We start from the raw sequence: 13198 nt of genomic DNA, 5'->3' as shown, positions 1-13198 counted from the left end.
ACTTCCTGTCTGTGCTGTTGATGCAGGCACACACACACACACACTCCGTACCTTTCCCATGCTGTTGTACTCCATGGCGATTTCCCGAAAGAAGAAGTAGATGAACGCGCCGTAATCGACCGCCTGGACAAAATACGGCTCTGAAATCAACAAGAGCACAACGGTGACCTCACAACACCTCAATACAGTCATCCAATAGAGAGAGAGAGAGAGAGAGTGTGTGTGTGTGTGTGTGTGTGTGTGTGTGTGTGTGTGTGTGTGTGTGTGTGTGTGTGTGTGTGTGTGTGTGTGTGTGTGTGTGTGTGTGTGTGTGTGAATGAGTGTGTGTGTTTGTGTTTTCAGTGAGTGAGTGATTGATGGGTGAGTGAGTGTGTGAGTATGAGTGTGAGCGAGCGTGCGAGTGTGTGTGTGAGTGAGTGTACGCGTGTGTCCATCACACTAGGCTTTGATAAGACGCGTCACACACTCCTAATGCTCTCTGAGGGTTTGATCAGATTAGCAGTCGTAACACACGATGTGACTCCAGGTCACGGTTCTGTCAACAGTGTGTGTGTGTGTGTTTGTGCGCGTGCGTGCGTGTGCATGCGTGCGTGCGTGTGTGTGTGCACGCCTCACCTTTCAGCCATTTGGAGTCGTGTTTGACGGTCCTCAGGGTGGGACTGTCTCCGAGACTGCGATAGATCACAGCGTCAATCGCCAGGAAGTCTGTGACTGTGGCGGAGTATAACCTCCCATCTGCAGCAGAGAGAGAGAGAGAGGCATGAGCACAACACACACTCACATACAAACACTAACTCACTCATTCACACACACACACACACACACACACCATTAAGATTATTTTTCTCACCCCATTGGCAGATTATTTATCTTATTTTAAGGAAAAACTCTCTTCATTTAGAGTTATTTTCCCAAAACAAGACAAAAATACTGAGTAAGAAGAGCATTTTTTGCAGTGCAGTAAATTTTCTAAATAACACAGAAGCTAATTCAAAGTTTTCAAAACAGAGTTTTCTTCTGGCAGTATTTCTCCGGAGTGTGTGTGTGTGTGTGTGTGTGTGTGTGTGTGTGTGTGTGTGTGTGTGTGTGTGTGTGTGTGTGTGTGTGTGTGTGTGTGTGTGTGTGTGTGTGTGTGTGTGTGTGTGTGTGTGTGTGTGTGTGTGTGTGTGTGTGTGTATGAGTTCTCCAGCTCTGGTTATTTCGGTCCGTGTTTGGGGAAGGACGAGCGGAGTCGCCACAATAGCCTCCTGTGTTTCCAGATGAGCTGCCAAGCTAACGCTCTTCCCAGAATCCCAGCGTTTGCTCCGGCCGCGTCAGGGAACTCCTCGCGTTCGGGCAGCTTCTGACGCCATCAACCACAGGTGCATTATGGGAGTGTGTGTGGCGTGACCCCGCCGTGACTCTTACCGGCGAACAGGGCGACGTTGGCGTGTTTGGCGTCGTACGGGCATCGTGCCATCCCGCTGAGTTCATCGCCCACAGCCTCCAGACTGTCCATCTGAAACGAAGGCAGAGGTCAGAGGTCAGCGGTCAGAGGTCGACACCTACTTTCACACGGCTGGGCTATTTATAGAACCTCTCGCATAGCCTGCCGAGACCAGCGGAGTCACCAACATATTCAGTGTGAGTGTTTTTGGGAATACAGAATATTCTTAACCTTATTTTTTATTTAAAGAGGTGATGAGTGATATATAAAAGCTCATGATAATAATATATGAATATACTAACTTCATTATTAGTCAAAGAAAAGCTTTTATAAACACATCTACAGAAAAATAAGCTAGTCTAATTCAGTAGCCCCGCCCACTCAGCGACTCGTCTAATTCAGTAGCCCCGCCCACGACTCGTCTAATTCAGTAGCCCCGCCCACTCAGCGACTCGTCTAATTCAGTAGCCCCGCCCACCGACTCGTCTAATTCAGTAGCCCCGCCCACGACTCATCTAATTAAGTAGCCCCGCCCACTCATGACTCGTCTAATTCAGTAGCCCCGCCCGCTCATGACTCATCTAATTCAGTAGCCCCGCCCACTCACCGACTCGTCTAATTCAGTAGCCCCGCCCATTCATGACTCATCTAATTCAGTAGCCCCGCCCACGACTCGTCTAATTCAGTAGCCCCGCCCACGACTCATCTAATTCAGTAGCCCTGCCCACCGACTCGTCTAATTCAGTAGGTCCAATATCATTGGTTGTTAAAAGTGGGTGGGTCCAATATTGGTTGTAAGCCCTCCCCATGACTCTTCTAATTCAGTAGCCCCGCCCACCGACTCGACTAATTCAGTAGCCCCGCCCATGACTCGTCTAATTCAGTAGCCCCGCCCACGACTTGTCTAATTCAGTAGCCCCGCCCACGACTTGTCTAATTCAGTTGCCCCGCCCACGACTTGTCTAATTCAGTAGGTCCAATATCATTGGTTGTTAAAAGTGGGTGGGTCCAATATTGGTTGTAAAAAGTGGGAGGGTCCAATATCATTGGTTATAAAAAGTGGGTGGGTCCAATATTTGTTGTAAAAAGTGGGAGGATCCAATATCATTGGTCATAAAAAGTGGGCTGGTCCAATATCATGGGTTGTAAAAAGTGGGTGGGTCCAATATCATTGGTCGTAAATAGTGGGTGTGTCCAATATCCATTGGTTGTAAAAAGTGGGTGGGTCCAATATCATTGGTTGTAAAAAGTGGGTGGGTCCAATATCATTGGTTGTAAAAAGTGGGTGGGCCAATATCAGGAGTTGTAAAAAGTGGGTGGGTCCAATATTGGTTGTAAAAAGTGGGAGGGTCCAATATCATTGGTTGTAAAAAGTGGGTGGGTCCAATATTTGTTGTAAAAAGTGGGAGGGTCCAATGTCATTGGTCGTAAAAAGTGGGCTGGTCCAATATCATGGGTTGTAAAAAAGTGGGTGGGTCCAATGTAATTGGTCGTAAAAAGTGGGCTGGTCCAATATCATGGGTTGTAAAAAAGTGGGTGTGTCCAACATCATTGGTTGTAAAAAGGGGTTGGGTCCAATATCATTGGTTGTAAAAAGTGGGTGGGTCCAATATCATTGGTTGTAACAAGTGGGTGGGTCCAATATGATTGGTCGTAAAAAGTGGGTGGGTCCAATATCCATTGGTCGTAAAAAGTGGGTGGGTCCAATATCATTGGTCGTAAAAAGTGGGAGGGTCTTGTCTCCCCCACACACACACAATGGTTCAGGAAAGAGCCTCAAAATCAGTGTAGAAAATAACCTATTACTTATTAGTTATGATGTTTTTGACACAAACGTCATTTGTTGACCTCAGAAAACATTATAACAAAATAAATAAAGCCCGTTCATGACACCTTTAAATAAGGAAACGAGTGCTATTTCTATCCAGGCGACGCGTGATTGGAGGCTCGCTCGGGAGGCACATTCGTGACGTATTAGCAGCCCAATTAACATTCCTCCAAAAATACACTCGCATGTGCCGCTCATTCCCAGCGTTTGTGTCCGCCCGGCAACAGCTGATGTAACGGATCGGAGCGCAGATGGGCTCTCTGGAGGAGGCTGTGGCCGGAGCATCCGTTCAGCAGAACATTTGTACGCCGATGATTAATCTGGGATGACTTTGGCCCTGAAACAGACGCTCTTTTGGATGCTCGAGGGCGTCCAAAGGCCGAGAGTCCGCGGGGGAATCTGTGAGCGGCCAGAGCAGCTTTTGGCAAACGTTTCTCATCAGAATCGCTCGCCCGGGCCAGTTATTAGATGCTGGCCGAGGATTATTATGGACACGCTTCTCTCCTCAATGTGATGTGATCACGGCCGAAACGCTCAAAACAAGACAAACCACGAGTCAAACACTGCAAAAAACGCTTACTTGGGATGTGTGTCTTGTTTCTAGTCCAAACTAATTCTAACATTAAGAAACATCCACTAGACAAGCAAAAGTAATTGTCTTGTTTTGGGGAAAATAACTCAAAATGAAGAGAGTTTTTGCTTAAAATAAGATAAATAATCTGCCAATGGGGTGAGAGAAATAATCTTGTTTTCTGTTTGAATTAAGATTATTTTTCTCACCCCATTGGCAGATTATTTATCTTATTTTAAGCAAAAACTCTCTTCATTTTGAGTTATTTTCCCCCAAAACAAGACAATAATTGTACTTGTCTAGTAAATACTTCTTGTTACATTTACATTTATGCATTTAGCAGACGTTGTTTTAAGAGTGTTTAGATGTTTGGACTAGAAACAAGACAAAAACACTGAGTAAGAAGAGCATTTTTTGCATTCTATATCACATCTCTGATGATCTTCAGAGCTACATTTTTTTTAAAGACTTTTCTCTCTAATTTAAGATATTTAAGACTGAAAAACGATGATGCGAGTCAGTGTAGACTGGATTCTGCAGCATTCGGAGCGGCTCGTGTTAAACACCGCTCGATCCATCACTGTCACGCTCTCATTGAGCTGCCTTAACGTCAAGCGGGCAGAGGTCAGAGGTCACGGAAACGCCGCAGTCTCACCTTGTAGGTCCGACAGGACGGGTTAAAAGCGTTGGTTCCGCAAACGAACAGAGAGTCGTCGCTCTGCTGCAGGAGAACCTTGATGAAGTTGTGGCATTCGTCCTGGAACGACAGGAGAAAAACACACATTCAAAAATCAAAAGATTCAATATTCTTTATTGTCACTATAACAACTATAGCGAAATTTACTGCAATCCACTCAGTGCCATCACATTATTTAGTGCAACTAAAATATCTACACTGCAAAAAATGCTCTTCTTATTTAGTAATTGTGTCTTGTTTCCAGTCTAAATATCCAAATATTCTTAAATCAAGATGCATTTACTAGATCAGTAAAACGACTTGAGATGATATCTGCCAATGGGGTGAGGAATAATCTGATTTCTGATTGAAATCTTGTTTCTTGTTTTCGTCCCAAACAGAAATCAGATTATTTTTCTCACCCCATTGGCAGATCATTTTGCCTGTTTTAAGCAAAAACTCTCTTCATTTAGATTTTATTTTCAACAACAACAAAAAAAAAAAATCTCTTGTCGTTTTACTGATCTAGTAAATGCATCTTGATTTAAGAATTGTTAGATATTTAGACTGGAAACAAGACAAAATTACTTTTTTGCAGTTACACTCAGTGGTTCAGCCTTAATGTGATGAAGAGATGAGAATACTTTAGCACACACACACACACACACACACACACACAAATAACCACTTTATTCAAAGGTCTTACGGGTTTGGATTGACATGAGGGAGAGGAACTAATGACAGGATTATCATTTTTGGGTGAACTAACCCTTACCCTTGAAAGATCAGATACCATTGGCAATGGTCTATTAGCATTACTGAAAGAACGTTTGTTCATAACGTTGAGAGAACCTTGACAGAACGTTCCTGTACCTTGTGTTTGCCCTTCATTCTGCAGGTGTCCACATCGGCCTGTCTGGACTTCCACGTCAGCTTCTGTCGACAGGAGATCAATATCGGATCAATAGATGTGATCACACATTTGACTAGATTACAACTGGAGGGTCATTCGGGCCGAGGCAGCCGTTACAGAGCCTTTAAAGATGCTCATCGATCGCCATGTATCTGCGTTACATACGCACACAAACCTGGGCCTTACACTGCAAAAAATGCTCTTCTTACTCAGTATTTTTGTCGTGTTTCTAGTCCAAACATCTAAAAATCCTTAAAACAAGAAGTATTTACTAGACAAGCAAAAGTAATTGTCTTGTTTTGGGGAAAATAACTCAAAATGAAGAGAGTTTTTGCTTAAAATAAGATAAATAATCTGCCAATGGGGTGAGAGAAATAATCTTGTTTTCTGTTTGAATTAAGATTATTTTTCTCACCCCATTGGCAGATTATTTATCTTATTTTAAGCAAAAACTCTCTTCATTTTGAGTTATTTTCCCCCGAAACAAGACAATATTCTGTACTTGTCTAGTAAATGCTTCTATTTGATGTTTGGACTAGAAACAAGACAAAAATACTGAGTAAGAAGAGCATTTTTTGCCGTGTGTCCCGCGTGACAGTGACTCCTGAGAGGATAAAGCTCTTAGTGCCGGCCTCTCGGGCTGGTTTTCCGCCAGGTAATTAAGAAAGAAGGACAGAAACATGAGCAGGACTCACCTTGCTGAAGAAGATCTCCTCAGTGTTGGCCGTCTCAATGTCCACGGTGTAAATGTGATCCCTGTGAAGACACATCAATATCAGAGACATTCACCTGAGAAAACTGAGCTTTTCATGCTTTCTATAAATAATGGTTACAGTATCAAGAGCAATAATGTTTTTGTCATAATATTGCATGTCGTGAGCGGCATTGAACAGTGTAAATAAACAGAAACGCCAGATTCAGCTTCTCTTCAACCTTTGCAGAGTACACATGGCTTTTGTTGATCGGATGTTATTGGCAACAGATTGAAGCAATGAAGTATTCGACATAAAAGACAACACAGACACATTTAATAAGGTATATAAATAAATAAAAATGGCATTGAAAAGTGGAAAAAAATACATCTGGAAATGAATTCCAGAGGTAAATGTTGATAAAGGTAAGCTTTGGCAATATTGCTTTATTTACATTTGTGAAGTGAGTAACACTGATGATCTCTCCTGTTAGTAGGTGGGATATATTAGGCAGCAAGTGAACATTTAGTCCTCAGAGTTGATGTGTGTGAAGCAGGAGAAATGGGCAAGCGTAAGGATTTGAGCGAGTTTGGCCAGATTGTGACGGCTAGACGACTGGGTCAGAGCATCTCCAAAACTGCAGCTCTTGTGGGCTGTTCCCGGTCTGCAGTGGTCAGTATCTATCAAAAGTGCTCCAAGGAAGGACCAGTGGAGAACCGGCCACAGGGTCATGGGCGGCCAAGGCTCATTGATGACCGTGGGGAGCGAAGGCTGGCCCGTGGGGTCCGATCAAACAGACGAGCTACTGGAGCTCAAACTGCTCCAGAAGTTAATGCTGGTTCTGATAGAAAGCTGTCAGAATACACAGAGCAGCTCAGTTTGAGGAGGCCACACATCACAACTTATAGGACTTAAAGGATCTACTGCTAACATCTTGGTGCCAGATACAACAGCACACCTTCAGGGGTCTAGTGGAGTCCATGCCTCGACGGGTCAGCAAAAGGGGGACTGACATGATATTAGGAGGGTGGTCATTATGTATTGCTTACATAAGGAGAAGCGCGTCGGTCAGTGAAGGAGCTCATTATGTAATGTCTGACTGGTATACATCATATATATATAGATATCACCTTCAATCCTGCTAAACTCCTGTCCCTGAAAGGTGGAACACTCAGACGGGATTGGTTACGTGTGTGTGACGGTAGGAAACGGCGCTCTTAATTTATGGATGAGGGTGGAGGAACACTTCATTAGCTGATGAAGTCCTCTCTGAATTGTAAATGTAACTTCCTGTGTGTTGTGGCCATTTCTCACATGTTCATGTTTAGAATCTGATCTTGAGTTGAGCAGCCGCTGGCTTCCTCAGTTCCTCAATCTAATAGAAAAGCCATTTGTGAAATGAATCCACTTACGCGGGTCAGCAGAGGCGCAGAGATCTTCCAGATGAATGAAATTCTTCAAATATTATGAAAAGCTCTGTGATTAATAGGGCAACAGATTGCCAGAATGTGTGATGGACACGAGTGTGTGCCACAGCTGGATTAATAACAGCAGCACACAGTTAATCGTGGCCAGCGATCCGCTCACTCAGCCTCAGATCATCCTGAATTACACACAGCCCAAAGCCAGCGATCCCACTTCTGACGCCAACTAATGAATCTCCATCAGCACAGGTACGGTGTCGCCTCCGCGCTCATTAGTGAAATTACAGACTAGCGATTAATTACTGAAGATCTGAGGCGATGGAGAAACAGATAGACGTGATGAAGTCACCACACAGCACAACCACCAATACTGCGCAGTAGGGCTGCATTGCCAAGAGTATGGCGAGACAATACGTATCACGATACGATATATTGTTATATATTGCCATATTTCTTTTTTTACAGAAAGATCTAATTTAAAAGAATAAAGAACACAACCATATGCTTAAAATGTATATTTATATCACTATTTTGTGCAAGTAAAGGGAAATATTAAAGTGACTGAAGGATCCTTTATGTGTAAATGTTTTTAATGTTCACAGTATAGCAGTTTTTTAATTTCTAAACTATTTAAACAACAGAAATTGCATAATCCATTCCATGACTGAATGACTGTTTGTTTTATATTTAACACTGTAAAGCTGTTTTCTTTAAAGCAGTCTATTGTACAAAGTGCTTTTTCAAGTACAAAACTGCAAAGCTAGTTTAGTCTGGGTTAACTATAGACCCGACATAGTTAATATAAGACTTAAGACTATATTGGGTCTTTAGTTAACCCAGACTATATCGGGTCTATAGTTAACCCAGACTATATCAGGTCTATAGTTAACCCAGACTATATCGGGTCTATAGTTAACCCGGACTATATCAGGTCTATAGTTAACCCAGACTATATCGGGTCTGTAGTTAACCCAGACTATATCGGGTCTATAGTTAACCCGGACTATATCGGGTCTGTAGTTAACCCAGACTATATCAGGTCTATAGTTAACCCGGACTATATCGGGTCTATAGTTAACCCAGACTATATCGGGTCTGTAGTTAACCCGGACTATATCGGGTCTGTAGTTAACCCGGACTATATCGGGTCTGTAGTTAACCCGGACTATATCGGGCCTGTAGTTAACCCAGACTATATCGGGTCTGTAGTTAACTCAGACTATATCGGGTCTGTAGTTATCCCAGACTATATCGGGTCTATAGTTAACCCGGACTATATCGGGTCTATAGTTAACCCGGACTATATCAGGTCTATAGCTAACCCAGACTATATCGGGTCTATAGTTATCCCAGACTATATCAGGTCTATAGTTAACCTAGACTATATCAGGCCTATAGTTAACCCAGACTATATCAGGTCTATAGTTAACCCAGACTATATCAGGTCTATAGTTAACCCAGACTATATCAGGTCTATAGTTAACCCGGACTATATCAGGCCTATAGTTAATCCAGACTATATCAGGTCTATAGTTAACCCAGACTATATCAGGTCTATAGTTAACCCGGACTATATCAGGCCTATAGTTAACCCAGACTATATCAGGTCTAAAGTTAACCCAGACTATATCAGGTCTATAGTTAACCCAGACTATATCAGGTCTATAGTTAACCCGGACTATATCAGGCCTATAGTTAACCCAGACTATATCAGGCCTATAGTTAACCTGGACTATATCAGGCCTATAGTTAATCCAGACTATATCAGGTCTATAGTTAACCCAGACTATATCAGGTCTATAGTTAACCCAGTTTATATCAGGCCTATAGTTAACCCAGACTATATCAGGTCTATAGTTAACCCAGACTATATCAGGTCTATAGTTAACCCGGACTATATCAGGCCTATAGTTAACCCAGACTATATCAGGCCTATAGTTAATCCAGACTATATCAGGTCTATAGTTAACCCAGACTATATCAGGCCTATAGTTAATCCAGACTATATCAAGTCTATAGTTAACCCAGACTATATCAGGTCTATAGTTAACCCGGACTATATCAGGTCTATAGTTAACCCGGACTATATCAGGTCTATAGTTAACCCGGACTATATCAGGTCTATAGTTAATCCAGACTATATCAGGTCTATAGTTAACCCAGACTATATCAAGTCTATAGTTAACCCAGACTATATCAGGTCTATAGTTAACCCGGACTATATCAGGTCTATAGTTAACCCGGACTATATCAGGTCTATAGTTAACCCGGACTATATCAGGTCTATAGTTAACTGATGAGCCAGTGAAAGGACAGCTATTTCTCGCTGGGCTCTAACAGACACATTCCCTGTCAGGACACATCCTGCATCATTAACTTTAAGGGCTGGTGTATCTCATTCCCTCAGATTTACGGCCTACATTCACACACTGCTGCTATGAGAGACACTCAGCGATGTGTTCAGAGCTCCTCACACACAGGCACACACACACACGTGATCGCATCACTGCCACCGACTGTACCGTGACGGACACCTGTGAGCACATTTACACATGAAGATAAACGCCATCTGATGGATGGACGATCTCATTCTAGAGCCTCTAGATTTCTGCTCTGTTCCAAAGCCAAGAAAACAAATAATCCATCAGATATAAATGTGCATATCTGCTGAAACACAGCGGGCTGTTCAGAGCAGGTCTGACGGGTGTGTGTGAGTGTGTGTGTGTGTGTGTGTGTGTGTCGGCCGCTCAACAGAGGCTCTTTGTGTGCAGGAATGCGGGTGAGCGCAGGCCGGCCGCGTCCATCTGGTGGCCTTTTGTCAAACTATCTCACTCTGTGTTTGCAGAGAAAGGAGCTCATTAGTATGCGTGTCACACCTGTCAGTCCACACATGTATGACCCCCCTCTGCTGTAGCTCCGCCTTTCATCATGCATGTCACACACACACACACACACACACACACACATTTTTTTTGTGACATATGGGGATATTCCATAGGCAAAACATTTTATACTGTACAAACCGTATTTTCTATCCCCTTACACTGCCCCTAAACCTACCCATTACACACACACACACACACACACACAGGAAACATTCTGCATTTTTACTTTCTCATAAAAACTCCTCCTGTGTGATTTATAATCCTTTTGAAAAGTGGGGACATGGGTAATGTCCTCATATTTCACCCTCTCCTGTAATACCTGTGTCATACCCATGGCATTATACACATTTGTGTCCTGATAACACACACACACACGCTTCTACTCTCCTCATGTTCTCAGCTGATCTGGAGTCAGTCTCGGCTCTCGCGTCTCTGTTCCCATGATGGGGCTCATGGGGGGGTTTGGGTTGCTATGGCGCGCTGAGGCCGGCGTCTGTGGAATGTGGACAATGTCCCGCATGCACATACAGAGACACTAACACCAGCTTAATGCTCAGCTGTGTGTGTGTGTGTGTGTGTGTGTGTGTGTGTGTGTGTGTGTGTGTGTGTGTGTGTGTGTGTGTGTGTGCATGTGCCTGTGTGTGTGATCGTCACATCACGGCCAGAGCAAACACATTTAATATAAGAACATTTCAAACGGTTCCCTAACTCACTGGCGTCTGAAAGTGCTCGAGCTGAGCGATATCATGAAGGAAACACACGATATACAGCAGATCATGTGGATTATGCAGCTTTACACGAGATAAACAACCAGATCAGCGGTTTGTGTTTTTATACTCACAGCCTCTAAATAGAACAGTGTTCCTCCTGCAGCGTTATTTCTTCAAACGTTATCACCATCTGCTGTTAAAGTGGTGAGGAATTCAATCGCTGGATTTTGTTGTGACCTGATCTGAGGTTTCAAGAAACAAAGCAAACCCTAACTCCTGAAACCGGTTCTCAGAGGCGTGCGGACTCACACCATCCACTGCGGACTCATGAAGGCCAAACAACAGCAAGCCCAGAAGACTGCAGCTTAAAGGAGCAAACACTAGATTATCATCATTATCATCGGGAAAATGATCGGGGGAAACGAGAGATTAAAGAGGGAAAAGAGCGGTCATTGACTCCGCCCACTCATTCTCCACCAATGAGAACGCTGGCTCCCTCATTGACTCCGCCCACTCATTCTCCACCAATGAGAACGCTGGCTCCCTCAATGAGAACGTCTGTCGCTTTCACACCCACTGTAGACCAGCTTCAGCAATCAGCGTTCTCATTGGTGGAGGACGAGTGGGCGGAGTCAATGAGGGAGCCAGCGTTCTCATTGGTGGAGAATGAGTGGGCGGAGTCGATGAGAGACCCAGCGTTCTCATTGGTGGAGAATGAGTGGGCGGAGTCAATGAGAGAGCCAGTGTTCTCATTAGTCCTGGATGAGTGGGCGGAGTCTACACCAACCAATCATTGAGAGACTGATCAGGTGACTGCATGATATGTTTTTAATCTCTGGCCAAAACAAGTGAGCATGTTTATCACAAGAAATCAGATTTGAGATCATTTACCAAAACCAGCTAAAGGATTATTAAATTATTAATTATTATCATCTGACTGTAATCTATAATGTGAGCGTTTATTAACCAGCTGGTTTGCATTAGCGTCTGCTCTCTGACTCCAGAACATGTGTTCGTTTAGCCCATATGCTGCCCGCTGGAATGGGCTGCTGGTTACCATGCCAACAATCTGGTCAATCTTTAGCAGCCTGGGCTAATAACAGCGAGTCTTTAAAGCTGCCCTAGAATGAGACACGGCATTAGCCTTGCCATGGTCAAATAATCAGAGTTCAGTCCGTGGACATCACACACTGTGCGTCTCAGACATCATCGCCTCCTCCTTCTGATGTAAATCTCGTGAATCAAAAACACCACGGGAAAAAAAGTGCTTCAACATAACGGCCCATGTGACACAAGCGTTGGGGATCATTAATATGCACGCCCCAACATTTGCATCTGTCCAAACATGTTCATTATCAGGCGGAACTGACGGAGCCAATCATCAAACGACACTCGAGGATCGCAAAAACATCTCTCAGGACACGCGTCATGTTCAGGCTGTGCAGGGGACGGGAGGACTGTTCATATGTCAACAGTCATGGGGAGGTTTATAATCCCATACCACAACCATTTAATTCAAGATCGTTCGTTTGTTCGGCCCATTTCAAGCTCCGCTCAGCGTCTTAAACTGAAGAAAGGGGCGACTGTATTCCTGCAGCAGTGTGCAGCGGTTTATCCTCTTATTGACTGATTAAACCATTTCTGATTAAACTGAGAGCTTCTTAGAGAGACCGCATTGTCTAGATAACGCGAGATGCTTACAGTAACAACAGGAAACACCAGTACCATACCAAACTAAAGAGTGAGTCTGAGGACAAAGGGGAATATTACTACAAAATACAGCCGTAGATACTTCACTCCATCCTTCTAGCAAACGTCTCCTTCTCCACCATAAGTTAAAACGGCAGTCATTGTACAACGCTATTCATTTAGGAAAAATATAAGTTCTATATTTATATCTTTGAGAACTGAAGTATGGTGTTTCCTGTGATGTTTTTGCCTATTTGTATTTCAGATTAGGCAACATCAGTCACTGCGTAACCTTAGCCTACATTGTGACTAACGTTATATAAACATCGCTGACGGAAGAAGACGAGTCTAAAATGTAGACTGAACGACACGAAGCAGAACATC

At 43.6% G+C, this 13198-nt stretch overlaps 1 protein-coding gene across 3 annotated transcripts in view; it reads right to left on the bottom strand.

Moving 5' to 3' along the window:
* sema6a (sema domain, transmembrane domain (TM), and cytoplasmic domain, (semaphorin) 6A) overlaps positions 1-13198 on the bottom strand; it is an 89296-nt gene that overhangs the window by 40078 nt on the left and 36020 nt on the right. For all 3 annotated transcript variants that reach the window (XM_067414612.1, XM_067414613.1, XM_067414614.1), the window contains exons 4-9: positions 6110-6170; positions 5375-5437; positions 4481-4582; positions 1408-1498; positions 616-735; positions 52-140 (exon numbers count right to left, since the gene is read on the bottom strand). In XM_067414612.1, the coding sequence (XP_067270713.1) occupies positions 52-140; positions 616-735; positions 1408-1498; positions 4481-4582; positions 5375-5437; positions 6110-6170 (526 nt within the window). The remainder of the gene's footprint in view (positions 1-51; positions 141-615; positions 736-1407; positions 1499-4480; positions 4583-5374; positions 5438-6109; positions 6171-13198) is intronic.

Source organism: Pseudorasbora parva, chromosome 13, assembly GCF_024679245.1.
Source record: "Pseudorasbora parva isolate DD20220531a chromosome 13, ASM2467924v1, whole genome shotgun sequence".
NCBI classification, from domain to species: domain Eukaryota; kingdom Metazoa; phylum Chordata; class Actinopteri; order Cypriniformes; family Gobionidae; genus Pseudorasbora; species Pseudorasbora parva.
The sequence above is the reverse complement of the archived record's forward strand: the minus strand, read 5'-3'. Positions and strand labels throughout refer to the sequence as shown.